General features: G+C 38.2%; 1 protein-coding gene across 1 annotated transcript; it reads right to left on the reverse strand.

Moving 5' to 3' along the window:
* Window positions 1-6,306: 6,306 nt before the first annotated feature.
* On the reverse strand, window positions 6,307-14,253 carry LOC137994743 (skin secretory protein xP2-like). Its single transcript, XM_068840348.1, has 2 exons — window positions 14,057-14,253; window positions 6,307-9,656 (listed from the first exon to the last, which is right to left on the reverse strand). The coding sequence occupies exons 1-2, from the start codon at window positions 14,130-14,132 to the stop codon at window positions 8,944-8,946; spliced, it is 789 nt and encodes a 262-aa protein (XP_068696449.1). The 5' UTR covers window positions 14,133-14,253; the 3' UTR covers window positions 6,307-8,943.
* Between the last annotated feature and the right edge of the window lie 2,214 nt (window positions 14,254-16,467).

The raw sequence follows: 16,467 nt of genomic DNA on the forward strand, positions 1-16,467 counted from the left end.
AGATATTGCGCATTCGTCATCTACTTTGATGGTATACATGCATGCACTATAGTAGGTGTTGTGTCTGCTGCTAAAGTTGACCTTAATACGAAAGATTGCGAACACTTGGGTACCTCGACCGCTTCTCAAGTTTAAGTGCCACGTGCTGGTGGAAGATGTTAGCAGACATTCTATCAATAGTAGTACTAGTGTTGGCGTGGATTTCACGAGAAACTACCCATTGCTTAACTGTACCGTTCGTTGTTTCAGCGAATGCTTGACATACAGTTTCGGCGAGGGTTTGCCTCGTTGGAATTTTATCTAAATCTGCTCTGCTGTTTGTAATAAGGTAGACAATGCGTTGCTGTCGTACCTGAACTTCGTTCTCGCCTTCAGACATAGTGAAAATCTCACTCGATGTTGTGGCATCAGGTTCAGGCCGTGTATAAATAATGATCAAATGTATAGACCTTTTTTGACCCTGATCTCAGCAATAACTTGAACAAAACACATAGAAATCCAAGTATGTTGCCACTTATTCGAGTTTCTCTTAAAGGAATGAAAGCACTTGTAAAAATGACGCGTTTATTTTACTTCGACCTTTTTCAGACAATCGTGGTCAAAAGCTGTTGGGAAGATTGCGTGTATCACTTCACTTCGCACATAATTCGATCGTTCCAGCTATTGGCTGTACTATTTGGGAAATGTTATGCTCTTCTCCAGAATTGTAGTCTTAATCAGCTATCAATCCTCTAAAATAGGGGGTGGTGTCGTACAAATAAGGCCACCAGCTCGGCGTTATGGATTTCATCACATCTTCTTAATGTTTCGGTTTATTGTATTTATACACTTTCCCATTCAGTCTCAACATTACAACATAGGAAGGGAACAAGGAACTGTACTATGCACTAACCGGTATTCCCAGTGTGTAGTCCTGTGCCTTCCCGGCTACACTACAGCGATGGACATCAATCAATCAATCAATCACCTTTATTTAAAACACGGTAAATGGCTCAGCAAGCAGGTTCTCAGACGTGCCGTGTAAGAATTACAAAATATAAATGCTAAAAAATTAGAAGAATTACAAGATATAAATGTTAAAACGACTAATGAACTAGGTATAACTTAGCGCTAAATATTATTTAATGTCACAGAAATTTAAACAATAGTAATAATTAGTAACAAATATAATTCACTATGTAATGATACGAACAAGCCATTTAAAAATGTGCCCTAGCGATGTAAAATGTGTCCTAGGGTATCGCACGTATTTGATTCGACAGTTGGTTCCAAGCATTTGCACCTCGATAAGAGAAAGCTCGTTTAAGTAAATCGTTTTAGGTAGCGGTAATTGGAAGTCATAGTTAGAGCCCCTCAAATTATAATTGTGAACTTCTGAGGTTCTATGAAAATACTCCTGGAGATACGTCGGACAATTGTTATTGAATACTGTAAAAATCGTAATTAACAAGTACCTTTTCTCTCTTTCTTCTAAGGTAGACCACTCTAGATAATTAAGCACTGCTGATGATCGAATAGAGTAACCAGCCCTAGTAATAATCCGTGCTGCTCTATTTTGTAATTTTTGTAATTTGTCAGCACGTGTTTTGGAGTCACTCCATACAACGTCACAATAATCAAATAAGGTTGTACAAGTGAATAGTAAATTGTCTTAAGAGCCTCTTCATTGTCAGTTAATTTTCTAGATAAATACAACATTCGCAACCCATTCGAGACTTTAGATGCATGAAATATGTTTGATCTGATCATCCCAGGTTAGCATTTCATCAATATGAACCCCTAATAACTTAGTAGAAGGTTTATGTTCAATTGGCCAATCATCCATCTTTAAATTCCCGAATTTAGCTTTTGTCAAGTTTTGCCGAGAACCAATAGTCATATAACTAGATTTGGATGTATTGAAACTCAATTTGTTTGTCTGAAGCCAATCATGTACTGCAGCTAAATCACTATTTAAGGAACATTCAATTGTGGATATATCTTCATGAGCCATAGTTATATGCGTAACATCAGCAAACATACCAGGTGTTGTATGTTGTACACATTTTGGGAAATCGTTTACATAAATTATAAGTTACAAAAATGGCCCAAGTATAGAACCCTGGGGAATGCCATATGATACATATTGTTTTGTGGATAAGACTCCGCTGAAGAGCATTACCATTGACACCGTGACAAGAAAGTTTACGTAGTAACATCTTATGATCTACAGTGCCAAAGGCTTTCTTTAAATCTATAAAGACACTACCATTAAGTTACCAGCATCCATATTGGTAAGCCAAAGGTTTACTGCACTTATCAAAGCTGTACAGGTTGAATGATTTGGTCTAAATCCAGATTGAGAGTTTGTCAAAAGATTTCCTGCCTGGAAATACTCTAACAGCTGATGATGCATGACCCTCTCTATAATTTTTGAATAGAAATCGGTCTATAGTTGCTTGGAATATTTCTTTCATCGGACTTAAAAATAGGATGTACTTTTGCCTTTTTCCAATCATCAGGAAATATTCTAGTCTCCAACATTTGATTTATAATGTCACATATAGAATTTGAGATGTATGCTACAAAGCTTTAGAAGTCTGCTAGAGATATTATCCAATCAGCAACTTACCGAGGGTTTGAGTTTAGTGATCAGGCTGTGAATGTACCCTTCACTTACAGAGCGAAAATAAAAATGTGAGTCAGTTTTATTTAAAAAGTCCTCTGGTTGAAAAGCAGTGTCTGGAATACCAGATGCCAGTTTACTACCTAGGGAACAAAAGTGGTTATTCATTTGCTCAGCTATATCTTGCTTTTCTGTAAAATCTTTGCCCTCATAAACATGTTCATTTATAACTGTCAATTTACAATTTACAATTTACAATTACCTTACAAGTGTCTTTAAGGTTATCACTATGCTTCTTAATGCTCTCATTAAAGAAGATAGTCCTGGCTTCCCTTATACCAGCGTTTGCGTCGTTCCGTGCCTTTTTATAATCATTCCACATTTAATGAGAATTCTGCTTGATTGCTTGCTTTTTTATAAAATTACTCTTTCTCATCTTCTGCCTCAGCTCGGATGATATCCACGGTTAAGAATTACTTTTCACTTTTCTTTTCCTTATCGGAGCATGTTCATTCGCAATTTCCAGAAACAGAGATTTCCAAACTTCCCACATTTCGTTTGGGTCATCCAAAAGAGAAGCAAGATGGAAAGGTGTCTCTTTTATGTCTTCAATGAAGGCATCACTGTCAAAATTATTGTCGAGATTAATTACTTTTGGATCAGTTTTGGGCGTATTATGTTTATTAATAGCATAGATAAGACTGTGGTCAGAAATACCAACGTGTAAGACCCCATGACTTGTTATGATATCTGGTTTGTTAGTGAATATGTGATCGATTAGTGTTCTAGTAGTAGTAGTGATTCTCGTTGGCTGATCTATCAATTGAATGTATTGGTACGTTTCAGTAATAAACTTCAAGTGTTCAGCATTGCGGTCAGGCGTTTGCGGTAATAGATTACAGTTAGTATCACCTACAATCATACCCTCCTTATCTTCTTCATCAAGTTTTGGCACGGGATAATTTCCTAGATTCAATGTTCTTGACTATCGAGTCTCCAATTAGGCAAGCTTTCGTCGATTTATTTGCACTTATAGATACCTCCTTTGATGAATAGTGTGCTTTAACTGCTGATTTAGCGAGAGGAAGACGAGTGGATGATTCAGAGATTCCAGCAGTAGATGTAAACTTTTGGTTTTGTTGTAATCGATGTTCTGCTAATTGGTCAGCCCAACTCGTAGATCCTCCACCTAACACAGTTACTTTCCTTATTTACTTCTGTAGCTCTCTATTAGTGCGTTCAAGGCTCGTTTTAAGCATCCAGTCAACTGTTATTGTCATTTCTCACACAAATAAATATCCAACCTTAAAACTTATTTGTAGGGTAGTTATGCCTTCAATTCTGGAGTGGTCATTATGCTCTTTGAGTTTGGAAAACTGTGTTCCTTTTCGACTACATATGTAGTCTGTGAATTGTGACTGTTCTTGGTGGTTTGCAACCAGTCACTAGACACACAGATAACAATAATGTAATGGACAATTGCTGGTGAACGAACAAAAGAAGCAAATGAGACATCTTTTGTTTTTACCCACCAACATGGCGACGATGACGTATAGTGAAAACCACCTATTGCTCCGCGCTGTAAGAAACTCAAACGTCAGAACATGGCTATGCACACATGCGGCCTCTTGTCATTGTTCTGGGCCGTTCACAACAAACACAGTCTGCGGCTTACTTAACAAGAAAACGTAATAATTCACTGAAATATAGAAACCCTACGAACTTTTCGTACAAGATGAACTATTTCAAATTCAAATAACCCTTTTCTGGGCAAGAAACTTTAATTCTATTTCGTCATCATTCAGTGCAGGGATTCCATGCGTTTGTACAATCCTATCCCACAACTTAATGGGAATCCTTACCCGCTCAACAAAGTGTCGCTGAGAGCTTCGCAAAATATACCCAGGCGGATTTTATTTGAAGCTGGAAAGACGTTTCCTCTAACTTTTCGCTTCAAGGGATTAAAATTTGGCTACTCCAGGGTCACAATATGCTGCAATCAGCCGTCGCTTCAACTGACACTTAAGCACATAGCGGCACAAACGGCCTCCCGGAGTTACTCATCTCCACTGGAGATTCTCCTTATGTCCTGGACTCACAGAGTTCCACAAACAACTACAGTTCCAAAACCAAAAAGCCAAAGGAAAAAGGCTACTTCTAGCGGGAAGTCCACTTCTCGAAATTCGTCAGCAAAATCTACGGCGATAGCACAACGACCTCGGTTTCCAAAGGTCAATCCACTCTTGTTTGGACAGTTTGAAGGAACTGAAAGATCTTCAAGAACAGTCACTAACTTCGATGAATCAGATGATTTCGTCAATAAAATCTAAAATGGAAATTTTGGCTCAGACTAAAACGTGTCGTAAAAGGAAAAGGAACGAAGATTCTGTTGATGCTCAAACGTCGGGAAATCCAGGCCTCAAAAAAATCGAGGTCTCAAAAAAGACCTTAACAGCAGATGAGGATCCAGTTCTTGGAGAAATTTCCAAGTTCTATGAACCTGAAGGATCGGTAAGCGACCCTGTAAATGCTCAACTAGCAGCTCTAGTTGACAAGATGGTCAGGAAATACAACAGACCAGAAAACTGTGAAAATCTTATCAATACAAGAGTAAATCCAGAAATCTGGAGTAAGATTAGACCTAATACTAGATATGGAGATCTGAGGATACAGAAGTCTGAACCAAGCCTGCTTAAGAGCATTATCCCCATTATCAAAATTAAATTTCTGAGAGTGATCATCTGCGAGTGATGTGTCCAAGTTTCGTCAACTCTCATTAGATTCCCTAGCTCGCCTGGGACACTTTATAAGTGAGGTTAATATCAAGCGGTGTGAGCTTATAAAACCAGTCCTGAACGATCATACAAACAAATGTGCAGCTCAAAAACTCCAGTTAAAAAGCTGCAATTTGGTAATGACTTACCAAAATCAGTAAAGGACATCTCTGTGACTAACAAGGTAGGTGTCAAGCTTCAAAACAGCCATAACATTACCGCAAGCGTCAAAAGAGATCAAATTTTCTTCATCGCCCCAACATAATCAGAGTCAAAAGCCTTTTTTAATGAAACTATCAGAGGCTGGAAAAGAGGTCACTTCCGGACTTCAAAAGGAAGGGAAAACCCGAGAAACAACACTACTAAATCCCCAGACCACCTAGATCCTCAGGTGAGTATTGATAATAATAATCTTGATGGCAACACACTTAGTGTGCCATTTGTGGCTGGTAAATTTAAGCGGTTTGCATTTCTATGGCAAATCATAACTTCTGATTTCTTCATACTCAGTGCTGTAACGGGTGTTGTGTTAACTGTCCAAAGCAGACAATCATTCAGGAAAAATTCAACTTTTTATTCTTTGTTTGGAACTTTTGGCCGAAAAAATGAGACAAATTAAAACTATTAAAAGAATCTCGGTGCAGCGCGAACAAATAAAAATTAAGGAGTTTGCTGGCGACACTACAATTGGTCTAGACGGCTTTAAAGAACCATTCACAGCAGCTCTATAAGACTTAGAGCCGTTTATGTCTTCGACTTAATAACGAGAAAACAAAAGTTTTGCGAATAGGTTCTAACGCCGTATGTCATTTGTAAAGTGCTACAAAGTACCGCAACTTTCAACCGCTGGTTTCAGGTGAGACTGAATGGCCGCTAAATGTATTAGAACGATTCAGTAGCTGAACTATACAAAGTTCTGTACTGTTTTGACATTTTATTTTCTATAATTACTTATATAACAGCTGCAGTCACGTTTGAATAGCAGCAAAAAGCTCGATTAGGGGTTCCTTATGAATTGATAAGCCAAGGCTTCTTAGAAATTCTGTTCGATATCCTGTAAATTAAAAGATAAAGTAATTCTGGTAAATGCGAAATGATTTTCAACGAATAAAAAAGGAATACTATAACAGGTGAGTATTTGAAAGATTTCCACATTCCGGATTCCAGATTCTATAAATTCCACAAATCCCTCCAAAAACATGGCGGACAGTATTTAAGTCCACGTTCACCGCCTTGTCTCCCTTCTTCGTTGGGTTAAAACCATAGCCACATGGAAAACATTGATTTAAATTATGCAATCTTTAGGAATGGACAATTTTGGAGTGGCATATACCCGATTTCTTGCTTTCTATTTTGACAATCCTTCTGAACATTCGCGATGGAGAAACGCTAGCGAAATGGCTAGAGTGGCCTGGACTGAAACTGAATGGCGGCCAAAACATTTAACACGATTCAGTAGCTTAAGGATGAAACTACACAATGATATGCAGGAGAGCCAGTAAGTGTGAGCCACTTTTGAGATTTAATCCACTAAATTTGGCTAAAATCGCATGTTTCGGTAAGTGGTTCTAAGGGGCTAAGTGTGTTCCCGCGGATTTTCTATACAAAAAAGTGTCCATGATTCTAACCTGTATTATTGTAAAGATAAAGGTTCAATTAAAATAACTAGTAAACTGGAAGCTTTGGGACGCACTCTTTTATTTGGAGCAATTCGGTTGAAATTTGACAAATTCCCATCTTTCAAAAGCATCTCAGGTCCTTATGCGGTGCCGAAAGAAAATTGATAAAAAAAATTTAGTAAAGCGAATTTCCCCAAACTAGTTTCATATTTGTTATATACCTATTTAAAGAAGTATACAGGAAAATTATGAGCGAAATCTATTTTGTGGGCAAACCTCAATATGAGGATCTTACAGACACTGGCTCTTAAGGCCATAACACAGTCCCAAAGCAGGGTCCTTAAACAATACTGTAATAAATCCCCTTCCGAGGGACAATGAACAGCTCACTCAAAACAAAAATAAAACTATAAGTATTAATATAACAAAATTCTCCAACGGGGCCTATGAAGGCAAAAGGCAAGTCGCATAACAGTTGAAACTATTTACAAAGGACTAATGAATAAAATAGAAGCCGAAAAAGTAAGAATTCATTTGTGAAGCAAGAACATGCGAAAAAGTCTAATTAGTTGCTTTTGTTAATACAAATCTTGGAGGGGAATTCCCGCCTTTTGTTGAGGCCATGCGGATTAAGTGTGGATAACTGTGTCATCCTCTCCTTCTTCTGGGAGTTCCTTGTTAGTGTAAACCTTCATATTCTGCCTACATATGTATAGCTCTTCGGCATACAAAGTTTAGCTTTCAGTCAAAATTCAGTAGTCTACTAGGATGCGTTATGCTCAATAACTTGCCAGTTTAGCACTCTGGCATGTGGGGGACATTAGAGGTGGCTTTTAAGCCTAATCAATCTCAGTCCAGCTCTAGTGAAATAATGCAACTACCTTACCGGCCGAGAGGTTTACTTTGTGTTATATTACTGCTGACAGCAAACAAAACAAAAAAAGCAGCTGCATGTATATCAACATTATTCAGAAGAAAAGAGCATCACATGAACAGACACGTTTTGATAATAACAATAAAAAAAAAAAAAAAAAAAAAACACAAGGATTTATATTTGTTCCATGTTCCATGTCTTGAAGTTTGTCCTTTAGTCCTCTCCACCTTTCGAACAAATGTTAATAAAACATGTTTTCATAGCAAAAAACCCAAAATACAGTCTCTGTATCAAACATTAGTTAACAATTGGACCGTAGCCAGCAAGGGCTACGGGCCATGAGGCGAAGCCGAATGGGCTATTGACCCGTGGCCCTTGAGGGCGAAGGGTCTAATTGTTTTAGTATCACCCAACTAGTCGGGCAGAAAAGGCAATAACAAAGTTAGCAGATGCAAGTTGAAGAAATATTTATTTGGGAATTAAATGAGAAAAAGTGTCACGCTTTTTGCTACTTGAGGACTATTACTAATAGTCCCTAGTAGCGTAGCCAATCAAAATGAAGCATTTGCATTAGTTCACTAGTTGAGGGATACTAATTCTCGTTATCAGGCCTTCGATATGCGGTAAGATCAAAGATCGTGGTTACATCCGATTGTGAATGTCGTGACAAACACAAAGTTAATTCGTTAGTGCTTTTTTGATAAAGTTACCCCTTCGAGGAGCAGTAGTAGCTCGAGAACTGGTAACATTAATCTACAGACTCGAAAGCAAAAAAGCTTCCCTTCCCAAAAGGTAAGAGTCAAGCAACTACCCACTGAATATCTCAATCGGGTTTAAATGGAGAGTGAAAATTTTTAATACTGAGTAGTGAAAAAACAAGGTTATATCCGTATATCTTTTTAATCTAAGCCATTCCAAAACCTCTAAAGAGTAGGTAAACTATTTTTCCATCCAATAAGACTTTCAAGGAGGTATGTAGACTGGTAACTGAATCGGAGGTGGATGGTAGAATGAAACAAAACTTAGGTGTTCACGAAGATGACGGGTTTTGTTACCGAAATTCATATGATGTTAGTCATCTTCCTCTTCCTCCTCATCTTCCTCCTCCTCTTTTTCCTCTTCTTCCACTTCTTCTTCTTCTTGTTCATTTTCTGTTTCTTCCGGTCCTTCAGCTGCCTCAGGCTCTTTAGCTTCCTCTAGTCCTTCCGCTGGCTCCAGTGCTTCGGTTTCCTCTGGTCCTTCAGTTGGCTCAGGTGCCTCGATTTCGTCTGGACCTTCAGCTGGCTCAGGTGCCTCGGTTTCCTCTGGTCCCTCAGCTGGCTCAGGTGCCTCGATTTCGTCTGGTCCTTCAGTTGGTTCAGGTGCCTCGGTTTCTTCTGGTCCTTCAGATGGCTCAGGTGCCTCGATTTCGTCTGGACCTTCAGTTGGCTCTGGTGCTTCGGTTTCCTCTGTTGCTTCAGCTGGCTCAGGTGCCTCGGTTTCGTCTGGTCCTTCAGCTGGCTCAGGTGCCTCGATTTCGTCTGGTCCTTCAGTTGGCTCAGGTGCCTCGGTTTCTTCTGGTCCTTCAGTTGGCTCAGGTGCCTCGGTTTCTTCTGGTCCTTCAGTTGGCTCAGGTGCCTCGATTTCTTCTGGTCCTTCAGTTGGCTCAGGTGCCTCGGTTTCGTCTGGTCCTTCAGATGGCTCAGGTGCCTCGATTTCTTCTGGTCCTTCAGTTGGCTCAGGTGCCTCGGTTTCCTCTGGTCCTTCAGTTGGCTCAGGGCCATCAGTTACTTCCGGGCCTTCGGCTGGAGGGAATCAAAGAAATAAGAAGTGAATATATATGGGGCAAGTTTAATATTCTCTGCAAAAAAATAATAAATAAAGATGGCAAGTTCATGATAATGGAAGTAATTAATTTCAAGATAAGCAAGCAAAATAGATAATAAGGCTAGTTTTTAAAGGAACTATGTTGTTTTATCTCTTTTTCTATGAAACACCGGTACCAGAAGTTGGTAATACTGAGTTGACAAAAGAAAATTGAGCACCATACTTAGGGAGATTGAGAAGCAGACGTTTAGCCCGTTGTCTCTTGTCAAAGTGAATTGAGAATGGCCTTCCATGTCACATAGGGTAAGACGTTATTGGTGGAACATAATAACGTGAAAAACAAAGATGGAGAAGAAGAGGCGGCCATTCATTTTATGGGAACAGACGTTATAAGACTTTTCGGTTCTCCGTGCTTCATTAATGAAGAGAAGGGCCACGAACTTTCATGTTTTGGTTCGTCGGTGCAAATGGCATGTCATTGTTTTAGATGCGTCTGCTATTTTTTGACGTCTCTTAAATGTTCTCGGAACTACCAATCGCCAAGTGAAGGTTGCCTGATAAGAGCATTACGGCACCCAAAAACTGTTCGATGTTTTTTTTTTATTATCTCTAAGAGACTAATTTACCACATTGAACATCAAGAGTGGTTTGTATAGCCAAAACACCTATAATGCAGACTGTGCCTCAAACAATGTCGAAACGTAGTAAATTGTGTCTTAATTTTAATACTGTGAGCGAGAGTTATATGGAGAGCAGTTGGCTGTGATCTTATCTCCCCGCGACTTTTACGCTCCTGCCATAACGCAACCGCTAACCAAACTGATCAATTACCTTATTACTTATGGATCATGGCCAAAGGTTTAGAAGAGTCGGCAACATCATTCCAATATTTAAAAAAAGCTGAAGAGACTAATAAAACTTATTATCGCCCAGTGTCGATCCTCTCCGCGCGCTCTAAGATTTACGAGAAGATAGCTGCAGATCAAGTTTACTCTGCATTAGCTCCAAGTCTCTCGCCCAGCCTTTCTGGTTATTATGAGGGGCACTCTGTCTTGACAACCGTGAGGCTGTTGCTACGCTTACAGTTGACCTGAGTAAGGTGTTTGACTCTGTGTTTCATGCTCTTTTGCTGGTAAAACACAGTGCTTATGGATTTACGGATCAACCATTGCAGTTGATAAGAAATTAGTTGCAGGGCAGGATGCAAAGGGTCCAATTGGACTGCGTCTACTCTGACTGGATAACAGTGAAAGTTGGGGTCCCACAGGGGTCTCTGTTAGGCCCTTTACTTTTTGACATCTATATATGAATCCTCAAGTTACACATCCCTACCCCTTTACGCAGATGACGCTACTGAATATGCATCAGACGTTTCCCCACCAGTTCTAGAATTATTATCAATATATATATGGTTAACGTTTCGGCAAAACTATTTAGAGATCAATGCTGGTAAAACTCTGAGCTTATCGATTTACGGATCAAGCGGTCTAGTATCCTTCAGCTACGACTTCAGTGTAGATAGCAAAGTAGTTGACACTACTGATACACTTAAAATTCTTGGAGTAACATTGGACTGTAAACTTAATTTTGCTGCTCAGATATCTGAACAAGTTAAAGATGCATGTGCCAAAGCCTCCGCATTAAGGAGGATTCGTAGGTTTATTGCTTTAGACGTAATGGGCCGCCTTTATAAAGCATATATTTTGCCTCATTTAGAATATTGCTGTCCGCTATTGTTTGGAGCTGGAGGAATTCAATTCAATCTCAGGCCATGGGAAACAGACGCCCTATGATCTGCATTAACTATGGTTGGAATGAGCACGCTAGAACAAGAAAGAAAATTCCAGGCCCTAGTTTTAATTTATATCTGTATGAATGAACAAGCTCCACTCTACATACATGAACTTTTAACATTCAAAGTCTGTAATTACAGTTTAAGAGGGTCTGGCACACTTTTAATGCTACCAAATTTTAACTTAGAATGGCGCCACAGATCATTTTCGTTTCTGGCCGTCAAGATTTGGAATTCTTTACACCCTTATGCTAGAAGCGCCAATAATATTCTCATCTCTAAACGTCTTCTAAATAAGTATGTCTTTTAAATCTAATAGTTATATACTTTAACTTTATTTGTACATAATTAATACATACACAGATGCTTTGTAATAGTAAATTTCTCCTTTTTTAAATATTTTATTCTCACGCATATGTTTTAACGAGTTCTTGTCACTCCCTGATGACGGGTGGGTACACTGAATATTGTATTGTATTGTATTCTATTGTATTGTATCAGGGGCAACGATTTACTTGGCGTAGTAAGAAGATTACTCATAGGAAAATCTTGACGTCGTGGTAAAAAAAATGTTCATTTGATCGCATGTGTTGCCTTTTTTTCGTAATATAATTCTGCACTTTCCCATTGCGTACGTGCTAGGTCGCAAGACAGTCCACGATTACAGACAAATCGTTTCCCTCTGGTTAATTATAAACAACTTGTAAAGGTAGAAGGCAACCATTTCCTCGATAAATTCTAGCAGGGACTTACTTTTCTTTTAATCAGAAAAAGAAGCTGTGCGGCAGGGCAAGTTTTAAGGTAAAGGTAAAGTCCCACGTCGTAAACATTTTCGACATTATCAACCCCACACAAAAGGAAATACCATGTCAATATCAACTTTAAACATTCCTCTCCATTGCATGACACAGATTTTAAATCCGCCAATGTGCCATTTTACAACTTGAATATGGTGCATTAAGGAAAACTAGATAACGGAGTAGTGCGACTAAATGCTTTCGTCTGTTTTGGTTGCCCTCGAAACCGGCGATGCGTTTAATCTCCATGCCACGTAGTTGCTCTTAAGCTGCAGATCAGCATTTGACTGATATTAAATCGTACACTGGAAGGCATTTAAATGAGAAATGGCTCTCGATACATTTGCAAATGGCGTACTTCACTGATAATGCCTCGTGTCCACGTGTTTGCTTCCCCAGGCTCCTTAACTAAGTACATCTTTATTTCACAATGAGAAAACAAAATAATGAAGTGGGTCGTATTTAACCCATGAGCTCGTACACTCAACAGGATTAGCACGAAAAAGCAAAAAAAATTCCCGCTTGGTAAATATTTTGCTGTACGTCCGTGCGGATACAAGCCTTCTACTACAAAAGCAGGAAGCTTTCTTTAAGGGGGACCTTTGTTCTTGAGTAAACGCTATTAAAGCTCGTTTGTTCTTCAAAAAGGCAGAAGTCGTCACCTGAGCAGATACTATATTGCCCTCTTCATGAGCCGCACAAATCCCTCAGGCCTGTGGTACTAGCAACCGAATCTAATTTCAAGTTATACCCATTTTCCCTGTGAAACAAAACGTTTATGTATAGTCACCGATCTCTTCAAATGTTGGATCTACTAGGTTCGTGAATCGTGTGGGTGGGTGTACGACATCAAAGAAGAAGTCAACTGTACCTTAACAATGAACCAAACGTCACAACGATCTACTTCACATGAAACACTACTTCGAAAAACGTAATCAGTCAATATCAATAACGGTTTTAGTTGTATCTGGATTATCTTTTGGCTTTTCTTTTTCCGTTTCCTTTCTGCAAAGTTTTTGTTCTCTTTACATTTTGCTCATGCCATACTTTCCCTGTACAAATTTAAATAATAACTTCTAAACATTGTTAACCTATTGTTGTCAGGAGTCACTTTTCGTGCTTTAGATAACACGAACAAAGTACGCATTGTATGAACAACAAATGCTGCTTTTTATCATTTTTAAGAAAGCAATGTATTTCAGCACAACAGAGTAAGGAACCATTACAATTTTTTTTATCCACTTATATAAATTGTCACCTTCAATTAACTTCTTCCGTCGTAATGTTGTTTTTTTTGCGAACCCAGTCACCTTTAGCCATATTCAAGCAGCTAGAAAAACGGCTTCCATTTCTTGTCAGGCAATTTAGAGCAAACATAGCGATGTTTAAAATTGAATAGATATTGAAATGTCATATACTCTTAGGGGTAGTAATCTCGAAGCTTTGAAATAACATGGAATTAAATGCCCCCTCTTCTTTCAACTTCAAAGGAACCGAATTTGTTCTTTACACGTTTTTTTTTTTGTCAGTAAAGAAAATGAACTGAAAGTGTTTACCTTAAAACTTACCTTACACAGGCTCTTTTTTTCTGATTTAAACGAAAAAAAAATCTCTTCTACTTCAGTATATTATGGGTATCATTTTTATCAACAACTAACCGTTGTATGCAATGATAGATTTTCCCTCATAACTTTGAAACTTACGCGTCCTCAGTAGGTTTTCTGAGAAGTTTGCTGTTTTTTTTTTTTTTTTAACACAGGAAACAACAGTACTCTCAGTACGTACTAACCTTGTTGTGGTAAAGGAATTCCCGAGATTTGTCCAACTAAAGCCACAAGATAAAGAACATGTGATTTTAAAATCATCTTCCTCGAGGATGAGTATTTTTCTGAACGAACGAATGAACGAACGAAGACTGGCGTCCAGCTATCTAATCTAAAAATTTACAGGGAAATTAAAAGCAATTTTAAATTATCACCTCAACAAGCAATTGTTTGACTCTTTTAATAGCCTTTACGAGGGTTTCAAGAATAGAACAAAAAAAAAAGAATTTTTAAAATGGTGTTTAATTTTAGTATAGTAACAGTAATTAATGTGAAAATTATGAATGAATATGTTGACGTTGATGATTTTGTATTGCATTCTGGTGGTGTCCAATTTTCCTTTTCGGCAGTTTTGGTATTCGATTTCTTAGTCAAGGACAAAGAATGTTATCTTATGCCAAATGATAATGCTGGAGCAATATCTAATGACAACTGAATGATTTTGTTTTTTTTTTTTTTTTTAATTTAATGCCTTTAAAGATCAATGACCGCTTATGAAAGAGTGGTCATGACATTTATTGCATTCCGGATGTATTCTAGATGCCTTCTAGATTTATGCTGGAAGAACTAGTCTTTATAGCTTGTTCACATAGCCCACTCGCAGACATTCTAGGTTTTAACGAATTAATATTGACTGAAGGGAAACGTTGTGCAGATCATGAGAGGGTTCATTAACGATACATTTATTAACCCCTGACTGCGTTAAGTGGGTTTGTCATTATTTGCAGGCACATGTGGTGGCCCTTGAAAGTATTTTAACTGTTTTCACATGATAATCCTCTTGGTTAACCTGCATATAGTTGTGCCTGTAACCAACTATTTAGGAAGATTATTGTTTGCCATGAGACCTTTGCAGTAAAGTGTTGAGATTAGTATGTTAAGTAAATCTCTAGTCCAGTATTCCCGACTGGCCGAAACGGGGATTTGTTAACTCTCTCACTCTCTCTTGTGGTAAATGCACGTGCATCAATTTTTTGTATACGAAAATTTGGCTTTATCAAGGGAGTTGATAATGTAAATTGGCCACCGTACAGGGTACATCTAGGTGCGACGGAAGGCCGCAAGAATCTGGAACAAAAATTCATCTTCGAAATCGGCACCCTTAATCCTCACGGTATTAACGAACGCTTTTCGTTTAACTAATATATTCCTATTTTTCACGTTGACATATTACTACCAATAGCGTAGCTCCTACTCTACTATAAAAACTAGACGTAATTTACAATTCTTCGATTCGTTCTTACGAAGGGCTAACGCTCGAAACGTCAGCTTTTAGAATCCCTGTACGTTGGCCAATTTACATTATTAGGTAACTCCGTTCATAAAACCAAATTTTTGTATACTACTTCCCCACCGATGCAGCACCACAGTTTCTTTAGAAACTACCCCCTTCATTCATCTGTCTTCTGGTTTAAGTACCTGTCAAAGCTCAAGGGTTCACCCAAATAAAATAAGGCAGCTGGTTCACTTTAAAGTAGGGATCAGTTAGTTAAAGGTTAGTTAGAGGTTTCAAGTGACACAGTCTAGTAAGAGCTGAACGTCTGCCCCCCTAAAGCATTAAAATCCAAGATGATTTCATTTCATTGTCATTATACTTATTGTTGTGATTGCAATACTGTGTCGTCCAAATACTTTTGCTCAAACGTCCCATACAGGTATTCGTTATATTAGATTATTCCTCTGAGATTCTTAAATGAAATAATATGTATTCGTATTTATAGGCTGATTTTCAAGTGACAGAAGACTCTTGTAACTTGAAATGCATCTTTTAAATTCGCTTTTTTTCAACCATGCAGATTATTTAGCAACATCTCGAGATTTTCGCAAGCCAGGGGAGGTTAAATTTAGCTATCATCTCACGTTATATTTCATTCAGGAGTGTTTGAGTATTGTAACCTGGAATAAGCCTTCCTTCCGTTTGATTTATCTTTTAATTTACGCAATTGTTGCTGATTCATAGTAGCAACTATTCGCATTTTAAATAAGAGAAATGTTCTTTAAGTTCACTTACATATTTTTGGTGAGCATCCTAACCAAAAGGCTTTTAGGCTTTTTTATTTTTTTAGCGTGACTTAGTTTTCCCATATTTTTAGCAGTGCACGGTCAGGCGAGCTTTGTGATACTACTCCATTATAGAGCCTACCATGACATTCTTAAATACTACAGTCATGGGGAACACAAAACATTTACAACCAATAATTCCAAAAGTATTGCTCTTTAATTATACAGTTGGGAACCTTAAAAAATGAAACTAAAATTGCTTGTATTCTATTTTTTATATAGCCTTCAGCGCAATTATCCACGGTAAATTGATCGAGTGCGTATGAGTTGTGTTAAGTAATAATATAAGAGTGGAGTGGATTTACGTCTTTCAAAG

Source organism: Montipora foliosa, chromosome 3 (assembly GCF_036669935.1).
Source record: "Montipora foliosa isolate CH-2021 chromosome 3, ASM3666993v2, whole genome shotgun sequence".
Classification (NCBI taxonomy): domain Eukaryota; kingdom Metazoa; phylum Cnidaria; class Anthozoa; order Scleractinia; family Acroporidae; genus Montipora; species Montipora foliosa.

Excerpts from the sequence above, each read along its gene's own strand:
- LOC137994743 (XM_068840348.1), bottom strand. The coding sequence starts at position 14,132 with ATGATTTTAAAATCACATGTTCTTTATCTTGTGGCTTTAGTTGGACAA. Across the intron at positions 9,657-14,056 it reads AATTCCTTTACCACAACAAG|CCGAAGGCCCGGAAGTAACT; the intron begins GTTAGTACGTAC and ends GATTCCCTCCAG.